Consider the following 19,047-nt stretch of genomic DNA (forward strand, 5'->3'; position numbering starts at 1 on the left):
AATGAATGTAAAAAAAAAACATTAATAAAATTAAAGAAAAAAAACGAATGTTGATCTCTTTTAATTTATTTTTTTTTATTTAAGTGTTAGCAAAAGTGCAATACTTATACAATACAATTTGTGTACAATGCGATCTTTTTGTCTTAAATTCAATCCCGACGAGCGGAACATTTGAATAATGACTTTTAAAAAAATGTGTCCTTGATTTACATGTAAAATTCTTGATTCTCATTTTATTGTATAAATTTGAATGCGAATCTTGTATTGGATGTTACGTTCGATTATTGTTGATGTGTTTCAGTTGCATTATTAATTTAAATTAATTTGAATAGGATCATTCGGATGTAAGTATATGAAAGATTGCTTTGTTCAGCCGCTCATGATAACTCGGACGAATTCTTCGTAGTTAACATTGCCTTGTGAATCTTCTTGATTTACAAGCAACTGTTCCACTTCATCGTCGGTCAATTTTTCGCCCAATGTTGTAAGTAAGTGTCGCAATTCAGCCGTTGAAATGAAACCGCTTGCATCTTTATCGAAATGACGAAGACCTTCAATAAAATCGTCGGCTGTATCACCGGAACGTGCTTTTGAAATTGCATGATAAATTGGAAGGAACACTTCGAACGATATACGTTCATCGGATTTCAATTGGTGTGTACACTTTTTCACATCCGATTCAGTTGGATTTTGACCCAGTGCGCGCAAACATTCGCCAACCTAATTGATGATAACGATGATGATAATCAGTGAACTTCATTCACTAAAGAAGAAAAATAAACAATGTTTATCAAGAGAAATACTGTACATACTTGATTAAGTTGAATTTTGCCATCGCCACGGTTATCAAATAAGTTGAAGGCTTCTTGGAATTCTGGGAAAAAAAAATATTAAAATCGATTATTCGACACTTTAGTCAAAACGAAAGAAATGTTCTTTTTATTAAATAATTAATGATGTTTTTTTTTGTTTTATATTAATAATTGCAACGATGGCACCACTTTAAACTAGATGGACTACCTTCAACCGTATTAAAAACACCTTTCGTCGGTGGATCGTACATGTACATAGTATTGTTGCACACCGAATAAAATTCAAGTAGTAAAATCGCAGATGTTGCGTTTCAGAGACGAAAATCTTGAATGATTCAGTGGCGGCAGCAATACGAGCTTAAAATATTTGGTATGACATGAAAACATACTTTCAATTGCCACCACATACTGTCAACAGAATTTGTGTTTTCCTTAAATTGTGTATTGATCTATTTATGTGTCAATAACACACGATTTATTAAATGCTGTCTCAACACAACAATTACTTATGTCGTCAAGTGAATAAAATCGCTTTGTTTGAAATAAAATTCATTTGCAAAAGAAAGAAAAAAAACGAATAATGATATTCGATGGATTTTCATTGGCAGTGCATAATTGTAGCAACGACATTTGGTGTGACGGAGATAGATACAAATCCATAGATCTATTCACACATTTTAAATAATGAACATTATTTGTAGGCCGAACACAGCATCATACATGCGATTACTTTAAATGGAGTTTGATTTGATCGTTACGTCGCACCAACCGTATTGAATCAATTGTCAACTGAACGATATATAGTCATTATGAAGCTAGATCACGACTGTTACTATTTAAGGTAGCAAATTTGTTTTGGCTTCTTACGATCACAACTGAGTCATAACCAATTGAATGTTACGATTTTCTAAACATGTACATAACACTGATTGACTGTCTTATATTTAAATCAATAATATTCGAATGTTCTCTTTCGTCTTACATCATTCACCGTTCTTCAATTGAAGTGACAGTTTTGTGATTTGTTTACAAATTTACATTGTGTATTTGCAAATCTATTTACAAGACCATCACCAAGTCAACACACACGATGTTCATCAATTGTTTGAATTACAGATATCGATTTGGACGTTGATCCAACAACGATCAATCGGTCTTCGATCAGTCGTCAAAAAGTTACTCGAAATTTTAGATGCAAGATTATTTTTTTTTTTTGTATCTTGAATGAATTTCAAATTTTTGTACAAAAAAATGGTAATTTTTGTTATTTGTGAAAATGAAAAACAAGTTCGAACAATTCAGGGTGTGTATCATATATTTTAGAAAAAAATAAGGTGTTTGACCCAATTCTTTAAATGTTGACCAAATGCAACAAGTGTCACAGTTATTTGTCATATTTGGATTAATACAAGAAAATTTATTTAAAAAAACTATAAATATTCGGAGTCACAAATATCAATCATAAATTATTGTAATGATAAATATTTCGAAAATGACTCACAAAGACGTTACAAAGTCTAACCAATCTTATCGACAACAAAAAAATCGGACAAAAGAAAAACAAATTCTTCTCCAGAATACACACCCAACTTTGACATTTTCAAAACGAGTTTTGGTCGAAAACCGATAAACATCCAGAAGTGCATGTTTTTGGAAAATCACTTATCTGATATATTTGTTCTTTTTTTTCTCAGAATGTCTTGATAATGACTCATTTCGAATTCAAAATCGTATTAAGATAGTTAATTAGTACACGGAAGTAGTCATCTTTTGCTTAAATGTGTAAAATAAATTTAGATTCATGACTCACCGGCCAATTGATCTTCTGTATAGTTTGCCTATATTTTATGAATAAAATCACAAATTAATAAAAAAAATTTAAGAACAAAAAATAAATGTAAATTAAATGAAAAAAATATTTGGAAAAATGTACCATTGTTTTGTGTTTTGTAGATAATTACTAATGGAATTTATTTGTCTCGAACGAATTCGTGTGCACTCACTGTTTGCCAATGTGTGTGTTGTACGTTGCTCTTACAGAATTTTGTTTGGGCTTATAAAAAAGAAACGTTTGATGTCTCTTTGGAGAGTGTCAACCAACAAGCCCGGAGATTCCGGTAGTAGAAATAAATCAATCTTTGAAGAAATGTTTCATTACCGTATATACTTGTCCACACTTTTTAAATCCATAATATTAAAAAGTTTAATAAAAACCAAAAAAAAATAAATCAATTGAATTTATGTAAAAATGGTAGCAATGCTGTTTGGCATGAAATTGGTGTTCGATGCAGGTCCCTCTATTGTTTAATGTAATCGGTACTACTGTCATTTTTCTCTACACGAAATAATGTTTCCAAGAAATAATGGATTGTCCGATGCAAATGTTTAAAAAATTGTTAAACACAAAAGAGAACAGTATCGTCAACATTTTATTAAAACATTATTTTTTTCTTGCATTTTTATATTAGGACATAATTTTTTTTGCGATGTAAAATATTGCAATAATCTGAATATCGATGTGAAATATTTGCATTTGGCACACATTTTAATCGGGCAATACTAAATCGTAGAATTTCAACTTGAATTTTGCTCATTTCTCGTACACATATACACTTTCTTTGTCGCATTCGATTGCGCACCATTGTATAATAAGAGCCTAGTAAGCACAGTTTCATTTTAGTTATTCACTAACTGTCAAGCAAGTAACACAAAACAGCTTACTCCCAGCGACAAGAGCTAACCCAGGCCAAATATCACAAGAGAAAAAAATACTATTTTTGTTTTTTGAAAGTTCATTTAAAAGTTGCAACCATTGAGGAATACAATGCCATCAATAATTAACAGTAATCTGTAAGTACATAAAATTGCATTTATTTTATTTCGTTTATTTTCAAATGATTTGTGTACGAATCGAGTGCTAGTGGGCCGATTATAAAAGAAATATATTGATGATGAAATATTGAGTATTGAAAATACACTTCCTCATGATAACAATATATGTATTCATACAAATTTTTTTCATATGGGCGGCCATCTTGATTTTTATTATTTTCCTTACCGCACGTACTGTGCGCTGTGTATATTTATATCTGTATAGATATCATACAATGTGCAAACACTCGAACGGTCCGATACATGCGTGCTTAATACGCACCAAATACCATATGACGTGACCGAATCTCTTTTTTTCTATCTTTCTTTTTCATCAAAATCCATTTGAATTTTTTATGACAACAAGAAATCTATCGAAAATTGGACGCTATGTTTTTACGGCTTCGTCTTTTCAGTCTATCGAAATTAATTGGTAAATTATAACTAATTTTCAATATGACCCGAATAGTTGGTTTGAAATTATTGTGCGCGAGAAAGAGACGTACTCATACTTATATGGATGTGTGACGAGTATCTATTTTTGATCTTGGTTTTTTTTTTCTTAAAAAAAAAAAACATTTCTCCCACTGCTCACGTCCTTTCAAAAAATTTCTTTTTTTTCTCAACAATGCATGAACATTTTGCAGATATTTGGCTAAATGTGTGTGTCAGTAAAATGGCAAAAAAAGGTCGAACTTTGACCCGTTACTTCGACAATGGACTTTTGCGCAGAATGTGAACATTGTTACGGTTTGAAAAAATGATATACACGAAAAAAAGAGTCATGCTAAAGTTTTCATGCTTTCGACGAAAACAAAAAAAAAAACGAAATGAAATTCTAGCCAAATTTCATTTTTTTTTTTCGAAAATGTTACTTGAGTGTCTTGAGTGCACTTTGATATTCTCTCATTTTGCGTTCTCTTTCTTTGCGCGCAACACATACACACAGAGAAACGCCATTGAATCTCATATGTTTGTGTGGTTTCTTGCATGGATTTTTCCATATATTGAGATATCCAGCGGCCAAGGTCAAATGTACTGAATAAAAATGCATTGTGCATACTTGACAACTCAAAAAGTATACAAAACACAAATGCTTTCTGACTTTATCCTCTTTCTCTTTGCAATCAACAAAACTCGACGACATCTGTATATTCTTTATTAATGCAAATTCTTGTTTTGAATGTATTGTTTATATACTTATATGATTTATTTGTTTATTTTCCCGTGTCTCTTGTTTATTTTTAACCAAACAATCAAATCGAATGTTTTTGCTTTGCATATTTTCTGTCATTACAAGACATGTCTGAATTAATTCAAGAAAATTCTACATTCAAACCATTCATCAACCATAAGTTTAAAGCATTTATGTGGCAAGTTTTAAAGTCCAATGCGATCGCTGACACACGCACAATTGACTGATTAGATTGTTTATTGCTTATTACACAATTGTACTTAAGTTTTTCCTCTTTTTTACGTTCAACTTAATCTTACGATCGGCTATAGTGATATCGACACTATCTTTTGCGTTGATACTCAACTAATTGGCCTCTAAACAATGGAAAATATACACGCATTTACAATGAGGAAAAATCCAATGGACAATCGAAATGAAGATAACGACAATGTGCAAAGTTTTATTGATCTTTCACTATATTCGAGAATGATTGATTTGTGAACTATTTTTTTTTTTCATCGCTCTCGTTCAACATTAATTGGCAACCAATTAACCAATGATCAGACCACTTATGATACCAATACAACGAATGAAGAGAGAGAAAAAAACGTAGAAAAAATAAATGATTTGATATTTGCAAGAATTGTAATCCAATTCCGACCAGAATGAATGAGGAACCGATCCCGTGCAACTCACAATTAGACGCAATAGCATCTCTCAAAATGTTTTTCACAAGCTAAATTGCTTACAATCATTTGTTTGTCTTTAATTAAATTCACATTTTTCACAACATCGTGTGTTATTCGAGCAGAAAAAGCATGTGATCAACAATTTGAATTTGATTATATTTCAGTTTCATATTTAGCGCTATTTTGCATTGTGTGTTTTCATTCGATACTATCTGTTTCTGTTGAATAGAATCAAATATCAAACTAAAGATAACTGGTTAACTCATATATTATATTTATTGCTTCATCTACATCATGCATTTCGAAATTGTAATAATAATTTGCATTTTTTCTACAGAATAAAAATAATAAATAATAATTGCATTTTCTCGAATGTTCAGATATAGATGACAAAAATATCTTGTATTTCACATAATTTCTAACGTGCTCCCCTCCTCTCACCGAAAATTTCAAAAAGCCACTTTGAATGACTCACATTGAGTGAATTGATTTTTAAATGCGTGCTATAAATGACACAATGAGTAGCCACGTTGTAAATGATAACGGTTGGCGTTTTTTTTTCTTCACGATATCATGATGTCAAATGTGGAATGTATGTGATCGTCATTGAGAGAGCTGTTCAAATAAAATGACTCCCCACAGGTGTGATAATGTAATGTAAATAAAACCATCTATTGAATCGGCGTGTAATCAACTTAAAAAAAATATTGTTTTCTTTTGCCCAGTCAACAACTTCCCTTTGCTTTCGTGTATACACACGAAACAAATATCCAAATATTTGCACAGTTAGACGCAATTTGAAATCAACAATGAAATTAATAAACAATGTCACCCGAAAGAGACATATCTATCTGAGGGATATCATATATCAATAAAACTGATTGTAGCGTATAAATTGAGCTATTTTCAGTTTTCAAGTCTGGACGTGACATTCGGGATTTTGTTTTTCTGGTCTCATTGAGCATAAAGCAATCTCAAGTGTCCAATAGATTGTTGTTTTTCAAAAATATTTACCAAATGAAAACGATGACAAAATATTTTTTCAATAAACTTTAAAATGGATTCCGTGTCAATGACTCACTCATGCTACTTGATAAATAAACTAGAAGGCATGTTATTCATTGTTTTAACCCAAATTTCTTCGATTCTATCGTTGAGTGAATGCTCATTTAATTAAATTTAGAATGTTAATGAACTTATATCAAATATGATCTGATTATTGTTTTTCTTTTGATTTCAGTGACCCATTAAGTAGTAGTAGTAGTAGTAGTAGCAGCAGCAGTAGTAGTAAAAGGGGTAATGAACAACGCAAGCAACGTAACACTTCCACTTCTTCGACCATGACAAATGAATCCTATTCCATCTCTCTCGGTGTAGGGCCTCTGTGGTGGTCCTGATGTCACTAGCCTCCACAGAACAGATCACGATAGGACATCTCTACAAAATGGTAAGTACAATAATTTGTTGTTGTTTTTTTCAAATCTGGTTTTGCATTCAAAATTTAAAATTTAAATTGAAACATGTGATGATTTCATTTTTTCTTCTTTTTTCAACGCATATATTTGTTTCAAATTGAATAAAATTGGTTAAAAATGTGATAAAATTTCTTTATTTACAGATTTAAATCGCAAAACATCACTAGATTCAACCAGTTCATCACAATTTTCCGATATTGATTTTTCTGAAACTTACGACGATATATCTGCACCAACACCAGCCGCTGCTGGCATTGGAAAGAATGACGGTCACGCTGTATCAATGTCTGAAGATGATTGCGACGAAGTTGTTAAACGAATTTTACATCAAAAGAAACCGATTCGCATCACCTTAAAATTACATGTCACCGAAGCAACATTCAGCGTTTGGGATACCGTTTTGAATCCAGAAAATAACATTTTATACGTTGCATTACCAACCGTTCTCTTGCCAGAAGCATCCAAACAATCGTTCATCACATTGCTTGAATTTGCCGAAGAGAAATTGGATGTTGATGCAGTCGTTTTATGTATGCGCAAAGATCGCGTTGATCGTCCAAATTTGGTACGAACATTTTTGTTCCTCGGTTTTCAACCATTGTCACCAAAATCAACATTGGCACCACCACAAAGTGGCACCGAGAACAATCTATTCCTCATCTATAAAATTGAAGACGACTAAATTCAACCATCAATACCAATAATACCAAAGCAACATCACCAGACGACAACGTCAATGTGTCTTCGATGCTATATGCCTGCTCAACATCAACAGTGCCCGTCGAAGTACTTTCTATGCAGAAATTGATATCGACATAATTAAATAACATGTATTACTTTATACACTCTTCATTCAATTTATACACTCCTATCACATTTATTATCCAGCACATTTGAAAGAAAAAAACAAAACAATCAAACAAACAACATTTTGAATCTAGAACAACTATTGCGATTTATCAACATCTATAAACAATAAAATCATTTGTAGAGTTTGAAATGTCCTATCATAAAGGTGACTCAATAATTAAAAAAAAAACTAAAAAAGTGACAGAAAAAAAAATTTAAAAAAGTATAAAAACGTGGCAACAAAAAAATTACAAAACGTGGCATAAAAAATCAAAAAAAAATGTATATAAGTAAGGAAATAGAAAAAAAATTGTTTATCACATATATTGTACAATTACCAGAAATTTACGGACCCAGCATTTTCTCTTAATTTTTTTTCAAACCTAATTTAATTAATTAACAAAATAATTGATAAGCTGGAAAAAGATTTGGAATGCGAGTCGAGTAAATAATATCGATTTTAAGAAGAAAAAAAAAATTTAACAACTACAAATCATTCAATTCAGTTGTGCTGCCTTTGAGGTCGCAAAGCATTTGAGAAATAATATCTGGTTTTAAAGAAAATGGATGCGTAACAATTCGAAAATATTTGAAACGTAAAAAAGCTTTTCATTTCAATACATTTTTGTGATAGAGAATTTTCAATTTCATTTTTTTTTCTTAAGATTATTTACTCTGGTTATTTTACATTGTTTTTTTTTTTTCTTCTTTTGATTGAACACATTCAACTAAATATTTGCTTAACTTCAACTTTTTCGTATTTTTTTCCTTTATTTTTTTTTATTCGTATTCATATTTAAAAAGAAAAATACCTCTTTATCAAAAATGAGGCATAGTTTTAATATTATTCAACTTTGCAACATCTTAACATTTTATCCACATTATCAAATAAAAGAGTTGCAAAAATTAAAGAAAACCACACAATTAGCGATTAGGAAAACCAATATTGTTAACGAAATGCTTGAGTGACAGTCAAGTCATTTTCGATAAATAGAAACAAATGAGAAATTTAAAAGAAAAACCTCCCTGTATCCTTTAAACAAAATAAACACAATTCAAATAAAATTTTGCATTTTGCTCGACTTCAATCAGCTTTTGCGAACAAAACATAACCGCCTTTGTACGATACACATATTTTATATATATTTTTTCTCGGTATAAATCTGGTGATACACGAAGTCATCAACGGCATATTGTGGGTAAGTCTGGCTTTTTACAATGTTTATTACTTATTTCGTACGCAAGTAATTCGACGAATCCATTTTTTTTATCAATTCTCAACGAATGATGATAATCAAAATAAAAAAAAAAGTCATAAAATATGATCAGATTTCACTCCATACTTGACTACAATGTTGCTGCACATGCAAGTATTTCAAAGTAAAATGTCTCAAGTGCCATTTGAGACAGTGATAGAATAATTATTTCAGAAACCACTTAAAAAATGTCAACTCATTTAATGAGCTAATTCATCAATTTTCAATGTGGACAATTTAATGTGAGCACCGTCTAAAAGAGTCTGTCTTTGTACCTCAAAACCGAACTGTCTACAATACATTTCTTTTAGATTTCAGATAAGATAGAATCTTCAATAAAAATATCAAAATGTGGTAAATAAAACACATATAAATTTTTTTTTTTTTTTTTTTTTCATATATTTTTTTAATTATTTTTTTTTTGCATCGGGGGCTTAACAAAACAATTCCAATAATAAAATATACAAAATTTCACTAAAAATAAATTGCGATTCATTTCTTATTTACAAATTATGATGTGTGTATGAGTGACGACGCGTGCGATCGATACATCTAACCATATGCTATGTCTGAAGGCGTTGCTCAAGTCGTTCATTTTATGTTCATTGCTTGATAATATTGAATACATTTGAAACGCGTTCAGACATGAAAAAAAAAGGTTCAAAAATGTTCTAAATCCATCTCACGACGAACGAATGTTTCTCTTTTTTTGTTGTTGTTGTCAAACGAATCACTAAAAAACTAATACAAATTCCCTTTCTTTAAATTCTAATAGCGACGTGAACATGAACGTGTAAATCATAAAAAAATTTCGTTTACAATAATTTAGAGCATAATATTTTACAAAACATATTGGAATAGCCAAAAGGCAATGTTACATATCTCCGAAAAGGCCGTCAACGAAACTCTGGTATAAATACCAATGCATTTAATAGAAAAAAAGTAATCGCAGGATATAAAAAAAATCAATGAAAAATTGAACACGTTTTACGAAATGGTGCTGAATTTGCATTCCATTAAATTCATATTTCATCATCATGTCTCTCTGTCACATTTCAAAATTCCATCCCAGTCACTAACTTGGTCTATATTTGATTTCGTTGCGAAAATCCAACGCGTTCGGCAATATTGCCCAACACACTTCCCAGAGTTGACATTGAATAGTCTTTGTATGTTAAACCAACTATGTTACAATAGGTTTTATAGAATGTACCTCGAACGGCTTGCAAGCGCTCACGTCGACGCCTTTGTATTGTTTCGAAAAAATAAATAAAATGAAAATCAATATATTTTCCAATTATTGCAATGCAAATAGACTTGAATTGAAATTGAAATAACAATGGCACTCACATGAACATAGCGGTGTGGCTGTTTATTGAGAAAATGTCATCATCGACAAGTGTTGAATTCGAATCTTGTAAATTCGTATTGAATAGTCGATTATTTGAATCAGTACTTCGTAGACTACCGGATTGGTTAACCAATTGCCAACTACCTACCGATGATGTTGATTCATTTCTTTGACGCGATCGCGATGAATACGGTACCGTTACGGGGCTTGTTTTACTGTTTAAAATATAAGTAGTATCATTCAACAACAAAAAAAATTTCATGACATCAATTTTATAACATGAAAATACAAACCGTTTTGAAATTGGCGAATAATTGTTTACTGTGGTTGATTCTGGTAAGATTTCTATACTACTATTGCTATCCTGGTTGATTGATAAATTTGCTATATTTCTGAAATGGAAACGATAAATGTGACATTTTTGAAAATACTGAAATCATTTATCATTTACCCGTTTGTATTTTCATGTAAATCATTGTTGAATTGTTTTTGTTGGTAAATATCTTGTTGGCTGCCACCTGATATGCTTGAGCTACGACTGTCTAGATCAAATTGAAAGGTTTCTTGATTTGATTCATTTTCCTGAGGAGCAGTGGCATTGCCGCAACTTCCACTACTATTATGCTTAGTTCTATGTCTGTAATTCGAATTTGATTGACAAACAAAACAAAATATATTGTAGTTTATGTTTAAAATGGGCGTTCCCAATTCCATTTTTCGACTTTTTTAAACAAAACCAATAAATATGATTGAATAAATATTCAATAATCACCTGTGGCTTATCACACTAAAATCTTCCTCCTGAATATATTTCAACGCATAAAAACAAAACATAAAAATGTCTTCGCCTTTGGTCAGTCGATCGGGTAAATCATGGCCGAATAAAAACCAGTCGTAGGCAAGCGTCAAAAATAATATTTGAAGTGCGTTCAATGATTGATGTATTACACCATCAGCCCATAACGATAAACGTAATAATGAAACAAACAACGGTGTTCGATCCCATCCACTGATGCAGTGAATCAAGAGACCCGAATTATTATCTTGTAAATACTTTAAACAAACTTTCAGGTAATTTTGCGTTATTGTCAACAAGTTCCAATCTTTGTATTGATTCCAATTAATATTCATTGACATTTGTGATGTCTTAACATCATCAGGAATTACAATATCGGCATCAACATATGCTTGTGACCAATCGAATATACAACGTTCGTGCGTATAGTTATTATCACGAAATTCTCGAAAAAATTCACATCCCGGATATGGTAGGCTAATCAATGTAAAATCCTTGTATCTATTCTCTTTGTCCACCTTCTCGGATGATGTTACTCTAAAATAAAATGAAATAAAAGAATAACATTTGACGCACTCATTTGTGATAACGATCACACGATTATATTGAGTGAAGAACCCATAAATATGAAAATTTGAAAATTCACTTTAAACCGAATTTGACTTTTTTCTTTTCCACCATAAAGTCAATGATAGTTCCGACGTTTAATGCTTCCAGTAATCGAATATCATTATGTCGAACATTATCGAAAAGTGGCCAATCCGATTTTCCATTTGTTCCATTTTTGGTACCATTATTCAACACTTTTCCAATCGGATTATTTGCATCATCTTGGTCTTCCATTAAATTTTCATTCGCTTCGACGGCATCATCGTTGCCTGCCAGTATGCACAAATTTAATGAATTACTAATAACCACCCCATATTCTCAATTATGTAAAAAAAGCAAACAAACAATCAAACTCATTTTATTTACCTTGTATTTCAACATTGTTTGGAGTTGGTTCTGTCGTTGTACCGGTGCCCAAGAAATAATTGATACCATTTCGTGTATACATTTCGGCTCCGCTGGATAGTGTCGATGAACGGCATACAAATTTTCCTTTATATAGAATCACAGGCGTCGGAAATCGTGTTCGTGATCGTGCAAGGCGGGCTTTCGTCATCAGTTCTCGGAGCTTAATCTTTTCATATGACTTTTCGTAAATGGTTGGCTGTTGCGTGCGCTGAGAGGATGGAATATTTGTTGGAACACTTACGGTGGTTGGATCTTGGATAAATGGCGATTGTGTCCCGCTGGTCGATGCCGAAAATGTATTCGGTTTTTGTTTTTCAAATTCAGGTATCACGATCACCGCTGGATAATGGGAAGACAATCCACCGCCGCTATTATTTATTTCCACCGTTTCATAGTCCAAACGAAATAAGCTCTGGCATTTTTCCATCACTTCATTATTCTGCAATCAAGATATGGAACATGAAAACAAATCATTTTAAGATTTAATTGCATTTTGGTTCTTCTTTAAATAAAACAAAAATAACATTCGTAGCAGAGATTATCACAAACGGAATTTTATGATGAAAAAAAAAATAAAATAAACATTATCAACAAATTGATCTTGTGATCGGTTTGTTTGTTTTTTCCAAATGAGTTCATACATTCAAATTTATGCCATGCATATTTTGATGTGAATATGATTCATATCATTCGAATGAGAGTCTTACAATTGAACTTTTGTTTTTACATTTCCATTTGATACATAAATAAATAACAGAATAAAAGTTGAAATCATAACGAAATAGCTCATTTAAAGCCAAACATTTGAATTAAAAACTAGAAATATATCATTCAATAGATGCAATTTCAATCGATCGCATCTAAAGTGAATGCGATGATTGACACATTAGTAAAACGATAAAAGAAAAAATAATGAATTGTTTTGCTTCAGCTTGATAAGAGATTAAATTCAGTTGATTATTGAAATCAAAAAATAAACTTTCGAAATGACTTATAACATTATCAAGTGTGATGATTGTAAACGGAATAAATTATCGTACGATATCAACATATTATTAAAATTTGATAAAAAAAAATTGGTTATAAATTTTTATTTTGGACATGATTTGTTTCGTCTACGACGAGAAGAAAAAAGTATTTCTTCAACGAGAGTCGCCTGCGCTCGATAATGTGTGTAGGTAGAAATAACATATTCGCTCTAATTTCATAAAGTTTCTTGGTGTTTGTATTGATATGTGTCACAAATTCAAGGAGATTGTTGCTCATTTTTTCAATTGATTGCATTCTCATTTATAAAAAAAACCCGAATTGTCCATTGGCATCGAATCGATCATATGTGAATCAATTGAAATGTGTCAACGATTGAATTAAGTCTCATAAAATTGCTGTAAACATTCACTTGGTCAAGCACCTCATCATACCATATTGTTTACAAATATCTTTGCATTGTATTTTTCTTTGGTATGCTAAACATAACCTCACTTCATTTTTAGAGCAGGTGGCATTTATGCAATTTTGCTTGTGGTTTACGGTACCTTTACCACTTGAAGAATGTTTGATGGATATACGTGCATATTAAAAATTTGCATATGAAGCAAATATTTGCGTTCGAACGGTAAATTTTCTAAAAATTTCATTTCAACATTCTTTGCTGTGCATTTCCTTTGTTTAGTGTGAATTGCAATGTAATAATGCACATGAAAATACTGTCTGTTCAATAAAAAAGAGAGAGTGATGTAAACGAAAGAGCAGAGCAAGTTATTGCATTGAAATGAACAAAATGTTATATTAAATGTTCGACATTCTGGCTCCTCATAATATTTTGAACACATAATCGATTCAAATTCGACACATTTCCTCACTGAATCTCCTTCGTTTCTTTTTGGTTGATTTATAATAATGAATTTAGTATTGACGAAAAAAAAAAACTGCACTCGAACACACATTTTCTCTGTAGAATGTAAAACATTTCGATAACTAGCGGAATAATTTACTTACCAGCGATCCTTCCTCATCGTCTTTGGCTCGATAGACATTTTTTGAGAAATTTTCAAGCAATCCCTGGATGTGAGCCACAGTAATATCGGAACTTATACTCATGGTTGTCACACCACATTTGTTGAAAATATTCAATCAAGCACGAATTTCGTGTCGCCGTGTGTATTTTCTTCTTCTTCGATGAAAATAAAAAGGTATTTTGTGGTTTAAATGAATTTAATTGTCAATCAGGAAATGTAAAACATTCTATTGTGAATGTTTTAACTGTATTCCAAAATTGTCACCGTTATTATTAGAAAATTATTACTCTTTTTCTTTCTTTATTTTGATTGGGAAAAAAATACAAGCGCGTTTTGTTTTTGTTTTTATGTCTTTTCACTACTTCTCTTTTTTTTTTGCGTTTAATTGAAGAAGGAAAAAAAAAATTAATAATGTTAATATACTTGTGTGTATCAACTGTTGTTGTGTGAACGAAGGGAAATTTGCACGCAAAATATATATACTTATTTGTTTTGTTAATTTTGTTTTCGTATTTTATTTTTATTCCGTCTTATTCTATCTTGTATTCTTGTGATCGCTTCAGTTGATTCTTCCGTGTGTTTAGCGTATTATTTATTACATATTTTGATGCTGTTGTTGTCGATTTTTCTTTGGTGTGCTATTTGACATACAAGCGCTGCTTTCAAAATATATTCTTCTTCGTCGCACTTTGTATTTAAAAACATGAAAATACATGCACAACATTTACAATTTCCGTGGTATTTTATATGATGTATGTCAGTGTATGCGTTTAATACATGTATATACACGTCATATGCAATTACAGTGATACACAAAGAACGGAGAGTATCACATATTATTGGTGACTCTATACGATAGACTGTTCTCTCCGTCTCACATCTGAACAATTCGATTGAATCAGTTCATCAATCCATCTCATTTCTTTTGCTCAGCTGCGTGTGTGAGCGTGGCTACGTATTGACATTAAGACCACTTCACACTGTCGCAACCGCAAACTCAAGACGACGACAAGACTATTGGACTATGCCGTAACTAATATAAATTGTTAAAAATTTATAATAATAATAATGTAATTTATTCGCTTTGAAGTCGAAACAAAAAGAAAATGCTGTTTGTTTGTTGTCATTCATTTTTCTCATATTTTACTGGAGTTTTACTTTTAAAATTCATACAATGTCTGATTTGGCATGCTCCGTAAGGATAAATAAGAATAAATTAGGAATGTGACAATCAATCGTTGTATGATTATCATGCTTATAGCGGCAAAATGTAATTTGGATGTTGTTGCGTTTAGTATTTTATATTGGACACACACACACAATTGAGGTGATCTCTTAGTTATGAGGTAGCATCACACTTTCCACAGTCGTTTTGCTTAGTTCGTTAATTGTTTCAGTCCAATCCTCCTTGGCGATATTTACAACAGTTTGAAGAAGTAATTGTGTTACTTTGCTCACGTTTGATTTGAACATGGCAAGCACATCGTTTACACAGACTTTGGTGCCGTGCGATCTCCAGCAATCATAGTCGGTGGCCATTGCAATGGCGCCGTAGCATAAACCGGCTTCTTTGGCTAATACAACTTCGGGCACTTTAATTTTATTGAAAATAATTTAAAATTTGGTTATATAAATAGATTTAAAAAAATTGCAGTGTAATATTGTCAAAACACTTACCGGTTGTCATATTCACCAATTGAGCACCCCACTGCTTGAACATTAAACTTTCAGCTTTGCTTGAAAACCTTGGACCTTCAATTGTAATCACTGTACCACGCTCGTGCACCGGTATACCTATATAATGAGACATGAACACATTTTGAAAAAATTGCAATTATTTTAAATTAGAGGAACGAATGCACTTAAAAAGCTTGGAAAATTAGCTGTGGAAATGTTATTTGCTTAAGACAGCTATCGGCTTATAGTATTACAGATTCTTACCCAAATCGCATGCTGTTTGAATGATAACATCGCGGGTTTTTTCGCAAAATGCTGGTTCCATTGGTAAATGGCAAACGCCAAATGGCGACAATTCTTTACCATCATAAAATGTTTGATTACGTTTTGTGGTGCGATCAATGAAATTATCGAGAATGACGATATCACCGGGTTTGATATCCTCTTGCAGCGAACCGGTCGCTGTCGATACGATTATGTGTGTGCAACCAACATTTTTCAATGCCCAAATGTTTGCTCTGTAGTTAATGTTTGATGGCATAATTGAATGTTTGCGACCATGTCGCGCCAACAAAACACATTCAACGCCATTGATTTTACCTTCAACCAAAACATCCGACGGTGCTCCTAAAATAATCAATTGAACGAGAAAAAATAAATAAAATATTTCAAGTACATCTCAGTCTCTGATAAAAATGTGCTTCAATTCAAGCACTCACCATATGGTGTTTCACGATAAATTTCACGTCTTTCATCCAAAATTTCCGGATCATCTAGACCAGAACCGCCGATAATTCCAACCTGTAAATACACCGATAAAATTTATGGATAGATTCTATTGGAAAAATTTAGATTTCAAAGCCGATTTTTATGAGGAAAATACTTACTTTTATTTTAATGTCTGACATTTTTCACTGACTGTTGAATTCCTTTTGTTTCTTTATCAAAAACCAATCAATCGAACCACCTCGAACTTTTTATACTGATAAGCAATAATACCTTTTTGGCGTTTTTTTCCCTGATTATGATTATTATTCCAATTCACCAATACAAAAATGACATTGTATCCATTGACATTTCGCATGAAATGTATGTCTCGTTCACACGCCGACTCATTCACATTCAATATCTAAAAATATAAGCTGATATAAAATTATAAGAAGAAAATATAGACAAGAAACGAAAACCGAACGTAGTAGTATTTATTTGAACTGAACCATTTCGATTGCAATTTGCCAGACATTGATTAGTAAACAAAGGATTTTTGTATTAGATTTGTATTTTCACGATTCCGACAGACAGACCAAGTTTATGGTGTACAAGATAAACGGCATTTAATTTTTTGACATGATAACAACAGTCATATCATAGCATAAGTATTAATTGTGTTTTGTAAACACAAACGAAAGACAGACAGACAATCAAGAGTTGAGCAACCGAATCGTCATCATTCTACAATTATTCAATGTAAAAGAAATTCTATATCTCATTTCCATCTTGTTTTTGGCACTTTTTTTCTTTTGTTGTTCTTGTAATCAAAACGAATCAAATTATCGTATTTTATTTTGATAAAAATAAAAATCATTCGTTTCGCCGTCATATTTAAGTGTGAATAATCAATTAGTCAAATTCAACCGGATTGGCATGTTCTGAGTTGTAGCATACGAATATGGATCGAGAACAATTTATAAATGGTGATGAAATCGTTGATTATTGGGGTTATTTGAAAAGTGTAAGTGTGCTATTCTCTTTTTGTTTGTTATTGTGGCGAATATTTCGCAATCGATACAAATTTAATTAAAATATATGAAACGTTTGTCAACGTTCACATTTTGAGTATTTTAAATTTAGCGAAAATAATGATGTGCTTTTTGGTAATGGTTTCAGATTGATTGGTATGATCCCTGGTTGATTGCCTTGATACTTGTTCACATTGGAACAACAACAGCTGCCGTATGCACACGGAATCATTCACTATTTCAAATGGTTTTATTTTTAGTTTTATGTAAGATACGAAATAATTTCGATGCTTTTGTTTCACATAATTTTAAATTCTGAAAAAAATTCTTTCTCACAGTATTACTAGTCTACTTTTCGGAAACAATCAATGAATTGGCCGCACGGAATTGGCGAACATTTTCACGTCAACAGTATTTTGACAGCAATGGTCTGTTCATATCAACCGTATTCTCAATACCGATCTTATTGAATTGCATGCTCATGATTGTACGTATCATATTTATTGTGTCAATTAATCGGACAATTTACTCATTTTACAAATGATCATTTTTTTTATCATAGGGTAACTGGCTCTACAATTCAACTCAATTAATGTCGAAATTAAAGGTGGCACAACTCAAGGAGCAGAGAAAATCGCAACTGAAGGAAAAACTGAAATAGTGACAATATTCAGATGATTGTGTTGTTGTAGTTTCTTCTTAATTTTCTAGCCATAAAGTGCCACTATGCTAGGATGAAACGGAATTTAAAAAGAAGGATTATTGCATTTTTTTTTAATATATATTTTTTTCATTGTTTTTTCAATGTAAACTCGACTGTCGATTATTTGTGCGAAGTTGTTTGTATGCCGGTGTAAATATTTTTGCCATTTTTTTTTAAATATGATTTTGATTTCGTACCATAGAACTCTGACTCATTTGTTTTTGCATGTGTGAAGACTTCACGCGATTTTTTTCTATATCATTTGCGCCAATTTTCATAGTGGCTGCGAAAATGACGGCTTAACATCACCTTAACTTTAGTGATTAATACATTTTATTTTAATTCAATTTTACCAATGTATTTACATGAAAGGCATTTTAATTCAAACAAAAACAAAATGTGGTCACATATTTGAGAGACTTATATTACAATTTCAATTAACCTCCAAAAGCGAAATGTGATCAAAATATTACAGTTTTTGCAAAGCGCTAAAAACCATATCTTAAGACACTCGTTTTAAAAGTATTCCATTCAGATATGTGAATTGAAGGTAAAAAAGATTGTAACAATGTAATGATGTATGAAAAATTGTTCTATGAAAAAATAAAATGAAAATC

General features: G+C 31.5%; 5 protein-coding genes across 8 annotated transcripts; 2 read left to right on the forward strand and 3 right to left on the reverse strand.

Annotated features, from left to right (window-relative positions):
• Window positions 1-50: 50 nt before the first annotated feature.
• Window positions 51-3,064, reverse strand: LOC116341404 (myosin-2 essential light chain). Of its 2 annotated transcripts, XM_031768499.1 has the most exons (4): window positions 2,746-3,064; window positions 2,623-2,650; window positions 813-874; window positions 51-720 (listed from the first exon to the last, which is right to left on the reverse strand). In XM_031768499.1, the coding sequence occupies exons 1-4, from the start codon at window positions 2,746-2,748 to the stop codon at window positions 370-372; spliced, it is 444 nt and encodes a 147-aa protein (XP_031624359.1). In that variant the 5' UTR covers window positions 2,749-3,064; the 3' UTR covers window positions 51-369. The 2 variants fall into 2 exon arrangements, with proteins under 2 accessions (XP_031624359.1, XP_031624351.1); XM_031768491.1 differs by lacking the exons at window positions 2,623-2,650; window positions 2,746-3,064 and adding an exon at window positions 1,021-1,154.
• A 393-nt stretch (window positions 3,065-3,457) lies between these two features.
• Window positions 3,458-8,980, forward strand: LOC116340849 (ornithine decarboxylase antizyme). Its single transcript, XM_031767567.1, is given in 4 exon segments — window positions 3,458-3,662; window positions 6,790-6,943; window positions 6,945-6,996; window positions 7,168-8,980. Coding segments are annotated over 4 exon segments (771 nt in total). The 5' UTR covers window positions 3,458-3,636; the 3' UTR covers window positions 7,707-8,980.
• A 558-nt stretch (window positions 8,981-9,538) lies between these two features.
• On the reverse strand, window positions 9,539-15,040 carry LOC116345076 (myotubularin-related protein 14). 2 transcript variants are annotated; one of them, XM_031774133.1, is made up of 9 exons: window positions 14,292-15,040; window positions 12,535-12,732; window positions 12,252-12,459; window positions 11,923-12,154; window positions 11,253-11,813; window positions 10,932-11,117; window positions 10,774-10,872; window positions 10,480-10,695; window positions 9,539-10,374 (listed from the first exon to the last, which is right to left on the reverse strand). In XM_031774133.1, exons 1-9 carry the CDS (start codon window positions 14,391-14,393, stop codon window positions 10,215-10,217), a joined length of 1,962 nt encoding a protein of 653 aa, XP_031629993.1. In that variant the 5' UTR covers window positions 14,394-15,040; the 3' UTR covers window positions 9,539-10,214. The 2 variants fall into 2 exon arrangements, with proteins under 2 accessions (XP_031629993.1, XP_031629986.1); XM_031774126.1 differs by having other exon boundaries at window positions 12,252-12,732; window positions 14,292-14,466; window positions 14,735-15,032.
• A 385-nt stretch (window positions 15,041-15,425) lies between these two features.
• Window positions 15,426-17,129, reverse strand: LOC116350508 (S-methyl-5'-thioadenosine phosphorylase). The gene is made up of 5 exons (XM_031782311.1): window positions 16,876-17,129; window positions 16,708-16,789; window positions 16,253-16,615; window positions 15,989-16,105; window positions 15,426-15,903 (listed from the first exon to the last, which is right to left on the reverse strand). Exons 1-5 carry the CDS (start codon window positions 16,894-16,896, stop codon window positions 15,647-15,649), a joined length of 840 nt encoding a protein of 279 aa, XP_031638171.1. The 5' UTR covers window positions 16,897-17,129; the 3' UTR covers window positions 15,426-15,646.
• On the forward strand, window positions 17,096-18,631 carry LOC116350516 (transmembrane protein 18). 2 transcript variants are annotated; one of them, XM_031782327.1, is made up of 5 exons: window positions 17,096-17,455; window positions 17,596-17,720; window positions 17,876-17,993; window positions 18,066-18,214; window positions 18,290-18,631. In XM_031782327.1, exons 2-5 carry the CDS (start codon window positions 17,658-17,660, stop codon window positions 18,386-18,388), a joined length of 429 nt encoding a protein of 142 aa, XP_031638187.1. In that variant the 5' UTR covers window positions 17,096-17,455; window positions 17,596-17,657; the 3' UTR covers window positions 18,389-18,631. The 2 variants fall into 2 exon arrangements, with proteins under 2 accessions (XP_031638187.1, XP_031638183.1); XM_031782323.1 differs by having other exon boundaries at window positions 17,096-17,720.
• Window positions 18,632-19,047: the final 416 nt, after the last annotated feature.

Source organism: Contarinia nasturtii, unplaced genomic scaffold (assembly GCF_009176525.2).
Source record: "Contarinia nasturtii isolate CC-2019 unplaced genomic scaffold, AAFC_CNas_1.1 Cnas_scaffold_129, whole genome shotgun sequence".
Classification (NCBI taxonomy): Eukaryota; Metazoa; Arthropoda; class Insecta; order Diptera; family Cecidomyiidae; genus Contarinia; species Contarinia nasturtii.